This window comes from Corvus moneduloides, chromosome 11, assembly GCF_009650955.1.
Source record: "Corvus moneduloides isolate bCorMon1 chromosome 11, bCorMon1.pri, whole genome shotgun sequence".
NCBI lineage: Eukaryota > Metazoa > Chordata > Aves > Passeriformes > Corvidae > Corvus > Corvus moneduloides.
The window spans coordinates 12,008,411-12,021,856 of record NC_045486.1 but is presented as its reverse complement, the minus strand read 5'-3'; the positions used below and the strand labels follow the sequence as shown (position 1 = coordinate 12,021,856).

The following is a 13,446-nucleotide window of genomic DNA, read 5'->3' as shown; positions in this document are numbered from 1 at the left end:
TAAAACCATTGAATGCCTTGTCTGTTGGCAGCCTACAAAATGAAAACTGTATGTATGCATGTATAGAAGTGGTGATGGGAAGAGGAGAATGTGGAAATGGGCTGGAGTACTAAAGCAAGCAATGAAAGCAGATGGTTTACTTTGGATGTTATAAAGTAGGTTTCTCTTAATTTTGTTTTAAATGAAAACCATCAACGGTCAGCATTGCAAACCTATTTGTAGCAGTGCCATAAGTATTAGGATGCAGTTGTCCCTGAATCATAGAAGGGCAAAGGTTTTTTTGGCTGCTTCCCATCGTAATGTTTGCAGAATTGTGTATGGTCTGTATACATCAAAGTTAAGCAATTTCATCACAGCCTTTCCTCAGAATTGATTGCTGTTCAGTCTCTTCCTTCTCCCTCTCCATTGTCAGTTGGTTACATCTCAGACTCTCATTACATTTAATATTGATACTCCTTCAATTTTTCACTAAACTGGAAGAGTTGAAGAGTCTGGAGTGGATACTGAATGTCTAGATATATTCTTTAAATACTTGAATTCCTATCATTGTGGACCATGATAAATTTAGAGCTGGATTATTGCTTTAAGAAGAAATGACTGTTTGCTCATTCAGTGATGAAGTCTGGTCATCAAGATGTTGGAATATATGCTGCAGAGCTCTTCAGATACTGATATGAGTGCAAAAGTTGTTGCCAACAGCTGTCTTGGGTTTTGGGCACCTGCTGCCTCTCATTTCTCGCATCTCCCACTCTATCTTCCACTCCCGAAGCTGGCAGTGCCCCTAAAAATACTTTGTGTGGAGTTCTTAAGTAGGAGATCTCTACCAAGCTGGTAGTCTGGATTCCTGAGTCATTGGTCAAACTGCAGTGAAATCTGTTCTGTGACAAAGTTATTGACTATGGCAAGGAAATGGACTTTAGGGGGAAGCTGGTTCCAGTCAGGTTACAAAGGCATTGTCCTTCCAAAGGTCGCTGCCCTGTGCTGATCCCTTCCTCCTTCCCCACCAATCACAGAACTGCATTTTGATTGTTCACTGCCGTTTTTACATTTCCCCACGCTGTGACAGACTTGAGTGGTGTGCATGATGTGTAAGGGTGATGCAGTGTATGGATCTGGGAGAAGTTGCAGGGAATTGCCCTTATGAGTGAAATACTAATTTGGTGCTGTCTTCTTGATTCCATTGGAAGTTGGACTGTTGATACGTATGTGGGAAGGCATCCCCTGCCTGTATAATGAATGCTCAGATGTGAAATTTTCAGAAGCACAGATGTATTACTCACATAGTTCCCATATCCAGCCAGTGTCTTCTCCAAGTGCCTGTATGAATCCCTAGGACAGAGGTTGCTGGTTTGGCCTGAGATCCTGTTTCTATGACCTTTTGCTTCTGATACAGTTAGAAGGAATATCTTGATTGGGTTTTGACCTCAAACGATTAAGTACAGTATTTATTCTTGTTCCTGTGGTTGCTGTCCAGTGGGTTACCTGGAAGAGAAAAAAACCATTTTCAGCAGAAGAGTCCAGAAGTATCGACCAAGGGTGTTGAAAGATGACTTGTATCCCAGGGCTGGAATTATAAAACTCATGAGCTGCCATCTGGGAGTTGGAAATGAAGCTCACTTAGGGAGCAAGGAAACCAGATACTGCTCATTTCTTAAACAGATTGCTTAGACTTTGAAAATATAAATGGACAGGCTGTGTCTCTTGTTATCAAAACTGGTAAATGCAGGTCTGCAAAGAGATCTTGGCACATGCTTGGAAGTTAGCAAAACTTAAACCAGTAGCCCTCTTCAGTTTTCCTTTTTGTATTATTTTATTAGTGTATTTTATTTAGTCAGGGTTTTTTTTCCAATGCAGCAATATGTCCTACTGTGTTTACCCATTTTAATTTTCTTGTTTCCATTCAGTTAAGTGTATCTATTCCTATTCTTGGAGTAATAATTTTCCCCTCTTCTGAAGGTTGACAGAATTAGAGGCTTTGGCAGTGCCTGCAGAAGAGATGCTCTGTGATTAGTAACAGTGTTACATTCTCTAAAACCCTAATTCTGCTGCTGTGCGTTGTATCGTTTGGGGCGCATATTGGTGATAGGGCTGGTTCCTTCTCCTTGCTCTCTCTTCTCAGCCCCTGTCCAGTGCCACTGAGTAAGTACCTTGTGTTTATTTTGTCATGCAAGTGTTTGTCCACCAGGAATGTGTCAGTTCACGGCTCAGGCACTCAAGGATGACAGAGGTGCATCCAGTAAAGAGTTAGTGGTGTGCATGACCTACCTGCTGGAATAATAGCAGGCACCATGAAGAGTGCTGTGTTCCTCCTGTCCATCTGCTGAGGATGGACAGACTTGCAATTGCTAAAATGTGAGAACAAAACGAAGTGCATCTGTCCTGACTGTAAAAATCATCAGGAAGAAAAATGTTATTCAAATCAGGCTTCTGTCAAGATTGGTCAGTGATGACCAGTAAACACCTGTTGTGTATTGGTTTGTTTGGCCAAGGACTCGATGCTGCTATGTCAAACCTGTCTGCAGAAAGGGTGGAATTGGCTTCCCTCAGCTGAAATGTAGATGTTCAGTTCCAGCCCTCTGAGCTGTTGCAAAGGATGAGGATGGACGACACACATATCTGATGACACATCATCCCTCAGTTGCCTGAAGTAGTCACTCTCTGCCATTAAAATGATGGCAGATCCCATAAAAATATTACCTTCCACCGTCTGCTCCCTCTAGCAGTGAACTATGACCAGGAGGAAAGTTCCTTGTGCCCTGTCAACTCCCCTCAAATAAATAATCATAATAAAAAAGGCCAGCCATTCTGAAGTTCCTGCTTAGCCAATGTGCTGCTGATTGAAGGTAGCCCTGAGAGGCAGGGAACACTTGCAGCCCTTGACAGCAAATGAGAGCTGTGCCTGCCTCATAAATGCCTTGGCTTCAAAAGGAGGTGGTTATGGGCATGAAATGTTTATCATCTTGTACTCGCTTTGCTGCTGCTGGGTTACTGTGTAAGTAAAAAGTAGTAACAAGTGAAGAAGAGGCAATACTGCAACCTGTTTTATCTGGTTCTCTGCACACTTAAATAGGCTTGTGGACAAAAGAAGGTGCGGGTGGAGGCAGCTTGGCTTTGACAGAGGTTTGGACTGTGCCCTGAAGAGATTTTCAGTTGCCTGTGAAGGGGAATCTGGTTGGGAATCTAATCAGTCAACCGGCTTTCTGTTAGGAATCACTCTTTGAAATTGTCCTTGGAAGATGACTTGCAACGTAGGTCAGCTTGTGCATTCAAAAACACCCTTTAAGAGATTTCATGTTCTTGGCATGTAATTGGAAGCAGCACAGTTGTTGACCACCTCCTTTTGAGTCTGCCCAGCATTGCCACGTTCACTGGTGCATGTTGTGTATCAGCATCTCTAACATTGTGCAGCACCTCGCATGGCTCCCTGGAACTGGCTGTTTCCCAGCTGCCTTTGCTTAGCTCCCGCCCTAGATGGGGGTCCCGCAGGAGGCTGTGGGGGCTTTGCTTTGGTTTTGGTTTAGGGGGTGCATGTGCTTTTGTTTTGCTTTAACAGCACAGTTCCCAACAGGGGACAGCACTGCCTTGCTTAAGATGCTTGTCATTTTAAAGGAACTTTTCTAAACTTGTCATCCTAAAAGCTATATTGCACAGCAGCAGGCGGCCTCCATAAATCACCGAGTTCTCTTTTTCTGCTCTTTCCCTTCCTTTCTATCTTGCGCTCTCTTTTTTTCCAAGCCTGTGGATTTGGACGCCTGGGTAAGCTCTCTTTTTTGTCTGGATCTTGCTTATTCCAAGTGTCATGTTGTTACTGCGCGCGTACGGATTGTTATTGCTGAGCACAGATGCAGGATTTTATTTTCTGTCATTACATTTTAAAAGGTGTTCAGCTAGAAAATTGCATATTATTTCCTCCATAAAGATTTTCACTGGTTCCTTTTGTGTAGCTTACAGCTGCTGAAACCAAACTTGATCTGGTGATGTGTATTGTTGGCTAAGAGAGTAGCAGAAACAGGAGGAAATGAAGGTTATACCAGTATTGCTTTTTAAGGCTATGAGTTGCATCTGGTTTCTAAAATAGAACCTGGTCACCTGCCTTCAACAGAATGAGAGGTAGGACAAAAAGCCAGTGATTTTGTAGGCCTTGTGTGTCTGGAATAGCGATTGCAGGCAGCTCCTCGGTAATGGTGATATTTCTGCTGATGCTAGTGGAGGCTGAGTCAAGGCTCTCCCATGGCTACTTGCCTGGTACAAGCCTCCCTGTAAAGTTCTGCTATTCAGTCTTGGGCATGAAGTACACAAATTGCCTCTTACTATTTCAGTGCTGCCCTTTCAGCTCTGCCATTCCCTTTAGACTTGGCCAGGAACATGCCAGCCAGCTAATTTTGGAGTTAGCTCTGATCTTTAGTGAATTGCTATCAATTCCATCTTCTCATCTTGGAGTCCTTAATAGCATTTGTTTTTCTCCCCTGCCACCTGGACTGCTACCAGGACTGGAAGAGACTTGGGAAAGCATGAGGTATTAGAATTTGCAGTTGTGAAGTGTGGCAAGCTGAGGTGCCCAGCCATAACATCTCTGCTGTGCTGCTGCAGAGATGTAACTGCTTACCTTTTAGGGAAGCTGATAACTCCTCTCAGCAGAGACAGGATGATGTAGAAACTAGGCATTTGATAGACTGCAGAACCTTTCCTTTATCCTTGTAGCGTATTTCCCTGGATTGCTTCTGACTGATTATCTAGGCATCATCTTGCTAGTTTGTCTGTGAGTGGTGGAAGTGCTTTGCCAAGAAGATAAATATTTTTGCAGTAGTCTTGCCAAATGCTGTGACTTGCCTTTTGGGAAGTTCTTTATAGGCTGAGGTTTGGACCTTTCCTTCTAGCTTGAGTTGCCCTTTGCAGAGAGAAAGTTTTTGGGATTTTTGTCCTCCAGTAGAGTCTTCTCCATATCCTCTTCTCAAATTGCAGAACCCAAACAGTATTGAGGAGAGAGACAGCCTGATGGTAGCTGTCAGCTGTGGGCTGTGCTAACACTGCACTTTATTCCTGAGTGCTACATTCCTTACTATCATCTGACCCTGCCAAGAAGCCCTTTTTTTTTTTTTCAAACAGATTTCCTCCCTAGTTTTCGTGTTTAACTAGGTGATGGGGTGGGACTGTGATTAAAAATAATAAAAATCTGGTGATATTTTGTGGGGGGCAAAGCCAAAGCTAATTTGGGAATGGTTATAGTTAGAGTGAAACTGAGCTCTAGATCAGTTGCACAGTCTGATGTGTGGCATGTTGGTGTCAGTTCAGGACAAGGCTGAGATTGTCTGGCTTTGTTCATAGAGAATGAACCAATAATATTTCATTACCTCAATTAGGAGCTTGTAAAATATTTCTTTTGGCCTGTCTGTCAGCTAGCAGGCCAGTGCTTGAATCCTTTAGTTGAGCCAGTATATAATGTATAGCTTTAGAAATGTGCTTGCACAGTTTGTTTCTAAATGGGTTACTTGATAAAGGGGGAGAAGGAGGCAGAGAATCACACATAACTCTGCCCTGGCTCTTTGTCACTGTTCAGAGCAGCACTGAGATAACCTGCAAAACCTTGGGCTGCAGAAAAAGTGTAAAGATAAAACAGAAGAAGAATTTGAAAGAGCACCCAACTGGTCCGTGGATCCATGCCCATGGAAGCTGTAGCAGCATGTTGGTAGTACGCCTTCACTGTCCTTTTGTAAGAATGCAATGCTTGTGAATTCTGACACCATCACAGGGGATTCTTGAGCATTTCTTGAATATATCTTATACCTAGCTTTTGTACAGAGGGCAATGGCCAATTGCATACATGTTCTTCTATAAATACATCCCCCTTTCTAAGTTTTGGGTGCATTCCTGTGTTCTATAGCTTTTTTCCCCTGTCTCTGTTTTGTTTCTGTGTTCATGCTTCTTGGACATCACACTATCTGTGTTCTACACATCTTAGATGTCATCTCTGGGCTTTGGTCACCTCTTGCACAGTATGTTCAAGCTCCACTGTTGTTCTGCAGCGTGGAAGTGAAATGCAGCTTTCTGATATCTGATTTTCAAATCAGTGTTATCATGCATGTTTTTCCTTCTCCTTCTTTCTTTAGTTCTAAAGGCCTTTTTCTGAAAAGTGTGTTGAAGCTTTGTTTGGTACTTGGAATCTCAATCCCCTGTGAAATTTTAATCATCTCCATAGCAGCCAGTTCTGTCTGGGACATCACAGGCTTCTGACTTCAGGTAGGGAATAACCAGCAGGACTAGAGGAACTCTTAATAAATATCCTATATTCATTCAAAATGTCCCTGGTTGCCTAACCCAGTTTGGAACAGTGAATGTTTCAAATGACACATGCTCTACTATACCGTTCATACTTCAAACATCATCATAACGTGTACTAAAGTTTTTAGTAATAACAGCTGGGGATAGAGGGAAACAGAAAGCAACTTTGAAGCAGATCTGTCACAAATAGAGTGTTTCTCTGCATACTTCAATGCACTGAAACAGCAGCAGCTCTTGAAAACAAGCAAGGCATTGAAAATATGTTTGTGTTGCAAGTACAAGGTTTGTCTGTTATCCCTAGTTCATCATACATTATGGGTGATAAGTGGGACAATGGGGGATAATATGGGAGAAATTACTTAGGGGGAAGAATGGGGAGTACTCTGAGGTTGTAGTCTGCAGTTGGGAGATTCGGTTTTGGTTCTTTGACCTTGGTTTTGCAAGACCCTGGGGAAGTGACTAACAGAATGTGTGTCTGCTGCAGGGTGCATTGGTGTGGAGGAATTATTCACTGGGGGCATTCCAGCTCCAGTGAGGTCAGCTTGGCAGTCCATGGGTCGTCCTTGTGCAGAGCAGCACACTCCCCTACTGTGTTTGCATCTCAGCACCCTGCTTGAGAGATTAGGTATTTGGATTGTGTTCCCTCCAGGGGGGTTGTAAGGATAAGTGTGCTGGATTTCTTGGTGAATGAGGTCAGGCAAACTCACAGGTTGAAAAGTTGAGTGAGTATGTGGGCTTGTGATCCATGTCTTGCCAGAAATAGAATAAAGCCTCTTGCACACCGGTATTGTTACATGCATTGATTTTGTGCTTCCAGAATATTCCCTATCCCAGGAGACTGGCACTGATACATAATTATTTTGATTAAACAGAAGCTTTCATAAGTTTATAAGAATCCATTATTTTAATCTCTTTTTTTTCTTTTCTTCTTCCATCATATGATGCACCGTCCATCTGAATCATGCAGAGGGGTCAGTCCTGTCTTACTCTTCTTTCTCTTCCATATTTATTTTCTCCTTAAGGAAGTACAAGTCACTTGTGGAGTAGTCCAATTTTATGGATGTTATGCAGAAAACTGCAGGGGAATCGGAGTCCTTTGGTCATCCACCAGACCACCCCACTTTCTTACATCTGTTTCATTATATTTGAAATGGCTTAGTCCTTTTCTGTGTAGAAGATTGGTTCGGAGGGACAGCTATTGTTCTCTTACAAGAAAATGGTTATAGTTTTGGCACTTACAGAGTACCCATCAGTGTCCCTATTGTAGCTGTGATATCTCTTTTGTCAGGCTGCATGTATGGGGCAGCTCATTCTCATCCCTCTCCCCGTCATATTCCAGCTGGTTTGCAGGTGGGAAGTAGTATAACAGCTATAGGTTAAAGCAAAGCCAGAGATTTTGCTTTTAATCAAGTGCCTTTGAGAGAGAGAGGATTTAGATATGAGTCTCTACTGCTTGTGCCTTATCCTGGTCCTGTTTTCTGGGATAGCAAACATGGAAACCAAAATATTTCTTTAAAAACAAACAAAGAAACCCACACCACCACCACACCCCTACAACCTTCCTATTTCATATACTCCTTTTCTTGCTTGCTTAGCAACCACCCTCACTGCCTAGATTAAAATCTCTTCTAAGCCCTATTATACCACTGTATTTCCATCAGCAGGGGAGCAGAAAGAAGGACATGCACAGCAACTTGCTTTCAGATGTAATTTTTCTTGTTAGCAATGGCTTTTGGCCGTAAAATGACAGGTCTGAGCCCACGGGAATATTTCTGTCCCAGCTGCTTAATCATGTTGGACCAGCATTTTCTGTGGTTGTACCATCATTAGAAGTTAAGAGCAATGCTGCTGGGATGCTATGGACTGGCAGGATTTGTGTCCATGTTAAGCAGGCTAATCATTCTGGGTTTTGAAAGGTCGTCTGCCTGCTGATAACTTATGTGGCCCCAGAGATTTTGAGGTAGGATGGGGGATGAAGAACAAGTGCCATCTTTTCTTGCTGTTGTTGCTTGATATTTTTAAACTTCAAAAGTTTGATTCAGTTCCATCAATGTCATGTTTTCTTAATGCTAGTTCAGTTTAGGGATGGGAATATAATGAAGTGGTGCTGGCTGTAAGGAGCTAGAAGGCTACAGCTGTTGCTGTACCCACACAGACTTTTTAATTGAGCACTGTTTAGCTGATGAATACCAGATTTACTGTTTTGAAAGTGTCATGCTTATACTTTGGAAGATAGAAGAGAAATTCTCTGACACCCATCTTCCCTCTGAGTCTGCAGCACCAGCCAGAGGAGCTTTGAGGGTGCTGATGGGGAATGCACAGAGAGCATGTGGAGAGAGTACTTAATTATCTTGGATAGTCCTATGTATGTCTGTTGTAGGGGAAGTATTTAATCCTTAGAAGCTTTTGGACACTCCAAGGGGCAGGAGATTATAAAGAGGAGGATTTGAGGGGATTTGGTTTGGTTTTTTTAAGGTAAGGTGAAGAACATTTGAGTAATTACTGTCATGATTCATGGAAAAACAAAGACATGGATAAGATGGAGTTCTGAAAAAGGGAATGGGAAAGTGTCACCTTTCTATGATTATATGTTTTCATTTAGTAAGAAGTAGTAAAATCAAGGTTTTGAGTTCAAGTATTATGTTAATAAGAGCATTTCAAATGTCAGGGGATAACCCAAAATGAGCTGCAGTTCTTAAGGTTTGTAGTTCCACTGAGGGGGATCCCATGCACGAGTCCTGAGCAGTGGTTTTTTTTTAGTTCCTTCCAGTCTGCATCCCATGTGCTTTCCTTGCACTACATTTATTTTTAATTTCTTCTTCTAGTGATGCTGTTTTGTTGTCCTTCCCAGGCTGTGGAGCTGCAAGGCAGGGAGGCAGAGTTGAGGCGACAGGAGGCCTTCTATAAAGAGCAGTTGGCCCGCATTGAGAAGAAGGTAAGGCCGAGATTTTTGTCTTTATTTCTGGCCCCACAGGGGTAGGACACGGATCTGTGTGGATCCAAATGATAGAGAACCAAGAGGTGTTGTGCTGCAACCTAGAACTGGCAGCTCCCAATATCTGATTTGCCCCCCACCCCTTATGTGATAGAAAAGCTGTACAAATTTTTTGAGCAACTTGCATTTGAAAGATAAAGGGTTTTTTAACTGGATGATTTTTAAAAAAAGATTTCTGGTAGTTCAAACTCCATTATCTTTTTCACCATGGGATTTAGGTGAAAGCTAAATTGAAAGAAAAACAAGTGCCCTGTTTTTTATTCCTTTTGTTAGAAATCCTTTCCTAAATAAAAAAAATCTACCACCACAACATAAATCTTGCTATAAACATGAATTAAAGTTGTATTATTAATTTTTCTCTGGGGAGCCAAACAGTTCAAAGAGTGGTGCTGCAGTACACTGCCTGCTTCTTGCTGGATAAGCCTTTGAAATGAACATGATTTAAAGAGACACTGTCAAGCATCTTTTAAGCCTGAAATGACCTTTGAAAATCCATTTAGGGATTTGAATCTCTCCCCTGAACGTGGGATTTGCTTCTCTGTTTAATTGTTTACCATGATGAGTTTTTAAAAATTGATGCCATAAAAATAGGAGCAGCCATGCTGTTCCTTATGAACTAATGTGTTCTTCACTTCCTGGCAAAATGAAATAATGTTATAAGTAGTCTTTATTTTTTAATAAATGTGGAGAATAATCTTCTCCAATTTGAAGCAATTAGACCTCCTGACAGGGAGTTGCATACATTCGACTTGTAGTTGTGTTAGGTGACTAAAAAGAAATGCAAACAATGAAAAGGATGGGTTGTAAAGAGACTGAGAAATCAATCAGTTTTACTACCAACGTGTAGCAGGATGGTGAGTATGGAACATGGGAAAATTGTAGATTATAGAAACTGTAGGAAGCTGTTGGCATATCTATTCCTTTTTTCATTCCCTGCTACTGTAGGATTGTCCACGCTGCATTTTTTTAAGCCATCAACGGTAAAACGTGCCTGTGAGCAAATTCACATGATACAATTTTGCAACACTTAAATCTGTACAATTCATTAAAAAGAAACTATTAAAACTACCACTCAGTGTTGCATTCGTATTTTAAATTCTATTTCTAGATAATGGGGATTGTTCAGTGAAATTGCAAACAATCTAGCAGCTATCGTTCTAATTATCACAGTTGTCCATATGTTCATGTGCAAAGGGAATTTTTGCAATTTCTTGGTCCCATGCTGAGTGCTTCTATTATATTCTTCTCTCTGGATCTGGTTTCATGAAGCGGAAATTACAGGGAAAACCTGTGTGTCTGTCCTTTATGGACAGTGGAGTGGGGAGAAGTTTGTGTCCAGCCTTCATTGTCCTCTTTTTGAAATCTTTTGTTGTAGTTTGTGTTTTCAAGTCCATGTTCCTTGCTACAGGGACACCTTTGTAAACAATGTGATGGATATTTTAGCACAAGATCTTCTCGGGGGAGTAAGGTGGGCTGCCCATAGTCCTATTCAATCTGCAGAGCTACAGAGAAACTATCTTCTAGTTGTTATATGTACAAAAGCAAGTAGATAAAAAGAACAGGTTTTCTTTCCTCTCTTGAAACACTGGATAGTTTCTGACCCTTAAACACTAGCATTTTGCTGGTAATAAAATAGAGGAATGCCTCCAACCGGTAGTCTGGATTGGAGTGGGAGGTGGTGGGGGCTAGAAGGGCAAGGAGAGAAATGTACTTGAAACAGTGTAATAAAGCTTAATTGTATTAGTTTTGAAAAAGGTTTTTGATCTTCTCTGTGGATAATTTTGTTCCTATAATGGTTGGAAAGATGGAAAATGCAGCACAGAAAAATCTTTTTTATTAGCTGTTGCTTTTATATAATTCTGCTTTTATTTGTGGAATACACGCAGACCGTGACATTTATTTATTTATTTATTTATATATTTATTTTTCTTTCCACTGTGCTAAAGCTTTCCAACTCAGGCTTAGATATATTTTTATATATCTGTGTATATGTGTGTCTATATTAGAAAAAAGCTCTCAGTAAGGGGATGGTGGGGGAGAGCTCTGAAATAGAATTTTGCTTTCTCTGCTGTTTTAAGAGGGGATGGTCACTTGAAGTGTGGTCATTGGTAGTTCAGAGGTGTTTGGCAGTGAGTGAATGAATATGATGGCTCAGTGTGGAGTTAGCAAGCTGAAATTTCTCCTTTTAAGGATCAGGCTATCAGGAATTCCCCTCTCTCCTCCCCTGCTGTGTCCAGGTTGGTTTTGTCTCCACTTCTGCATGATAACAGAATTCAGCAGTATGAGACTTAGAGACATATTTTTGAAGGATGTTTTGAACTGTTGATGTTAAAAACCCAGTACCTTCACAGTAGGATGGTAAAAGTAATTGTGTTACATACTCCTTGCAACATGAGAGCTGCTCAGTGAATCAAACAGAGAGACTGTCCTGTTTCTTCTGACAGTGGTCAGTTTGCAAAGGCTTTGAAGGAAGAAGAAGAAAAAACCTCACCAAAACAAAGCCACAAAGAAAACTTCTGGAGAGCAGCTTTGTGAAGAGTCTTCCTAAATGTTGTCAGTTGGAGCAAGACACATGCCCTGCTGCACAAGAGTTTATTTCCATTCAGTATTTTTATTCACTGAAAGTTGGATTAGTGCCATTGTTCTTCTATGCATCTCAGGCATTTTTCCTGTAGCCCTGTTTAGCTCTGTGCCTCCAACATCGGTTAACTTATATACTCTGTAAGTTCTCTGTTATCAGTTTCAAATATTTTTTTGCATTTAATATCCTTTATGTGAAAGAGATAAAGGAAATTTTCTTCATTATTTATTATCTGCAGACTTCTGTTCCCTCTTTTACCTTCCCATGAAGCTGAGCAGTCCTTACCTTTTCAGCCTCTGCTTGTGTGAATGGCTTTTTCCAGGTTTCTCATTCTACTTGTTTGTCTTTTGGCACTTTCCCCCTAGCAGCTCTGTCTTTGAGAGGTATTGACCAGAATTGAACTCAGTAGTTCCCCTGAATGCAGCAGATTGTGTGAATACATTATCCTTTTATTTTGTAATCTCTGAAAGAGTACTGTAATCTACTGGACAGAGCACAGAATTGGAAGGAAAAACCTGCTCATTTTCTAATAGCCGTTTCTCTTTTGGGAGTTTGAAACAATTATTTAGTCCATCTATCTATCTCAGTTATTCCATCTATATGATGGAATAGCTTATAATGGAAGGGCAAAGTGTTGTGAAACAGTAAAGCTATAAAAATGCTAAAAAGGCTTTGCCTTTAGTTTTGCATGAGATGGACTATGAGTGTACCTTATTTCAAACGGATCTTGAGAAACTCAGTTTCTCCAGACAGTCTTATTAAAATTTTCACGGGAAAGGGCATGTATGAAAAAATAATTTCAGTGTTTCAGCTTTTGGGGTTTTCCCTGCATCTTCTACTAAAGCACTGGAAGAAATGTGACAGTGAGTGCAGCAGTGCTGTGTCACACTAAGGTCCATATAGTTCAGTATGCTGGTCCTGACTGTGACTGAATCTCCAGGGATAACTGTAAGAACTGAACTGATGGGAAAAGAGGTTGTGGAGTCTCCTTCATTGGAGGCAGTCAAGGAGCATCTGGACACAATCCTGTGCCATGTGCTCTGGGATGACCCTGCTTGAACAGGGAGATGGTACTAGATGACCCACTGTGCCCTATTCAGTGATCAAAGCAAGGTTATGGGGTACTTGCCCCAAATGCTTTGACCATCCTGGCTAGTCATTTTTGGAACTTCTCCTCATGTGTTTAATCCTCTGAGAGCTGTGAGCCAGGATTGTGTGCTCGGGATGCAGGGGGACCGTGAACATGTGTGGCAGCTGTGTCAGAATCGCTGTTTGGTTCTCTGTTTCTTTGTAGTGCCTGACACTTGATTTGCACTTCTGACTTGTGTTGAGCGAATGCCACACACTGCTGCCACTGGCAGCATTCTGCTGTTCTGAGTGCAGACTTGAATATGTACAGTGGGTGCACTGGGATTATACCAATGCTGGGATTATTCTTCCCGCTGCACCCTTCATTATCAGTTTGTCAGGGGTTATGTGTGTGGGAAGGGATGGTAGGCTTTGTTCTGCATGCAGTGTGGTGCACACTTCTTAGAGATTTTTTTAAAATCAAGTTTTATTGAACAAATTCCTTGCAGAGGATCATTACACT

The 13,446-nt window shown here is 41.5% G+C and overlaps 1 protein-coding gene across 3 annotated transcripts in view; it reads left to right on the top strand.

The window, feature by feature from the left end:
- The window catches only part of CHCHD6 (coiled-coil-helix-coiled-coil-helix domain containing 6), a 117,423-nt gene that overhangs the window by 27,948 nt on the left and 76,029 nt on the right, over positions 1-13,446 (top strand). Inside the window, exons 5-6 of one of the 3 annotated variants that reach the window (XM_032120442.1) lie at positions 3,736-3,756; positions 9,131-9,214. The exons of 1 other annotated variant lie outside the window; for it this stretch is intronic. In XM_032120442.1, the coding sequence (XP_031976333.1) occupies positions 3,736-3,756; positions 9,131-9,214 (105 nt within the window). The remainder of the gene's footprint in view (positions 1-3,735; positions 3,757-9,130; positions 9,215-13,446) is intronic. One more of the 3 variants, XM_032120443.1, reaches the window with a different exon arrangement.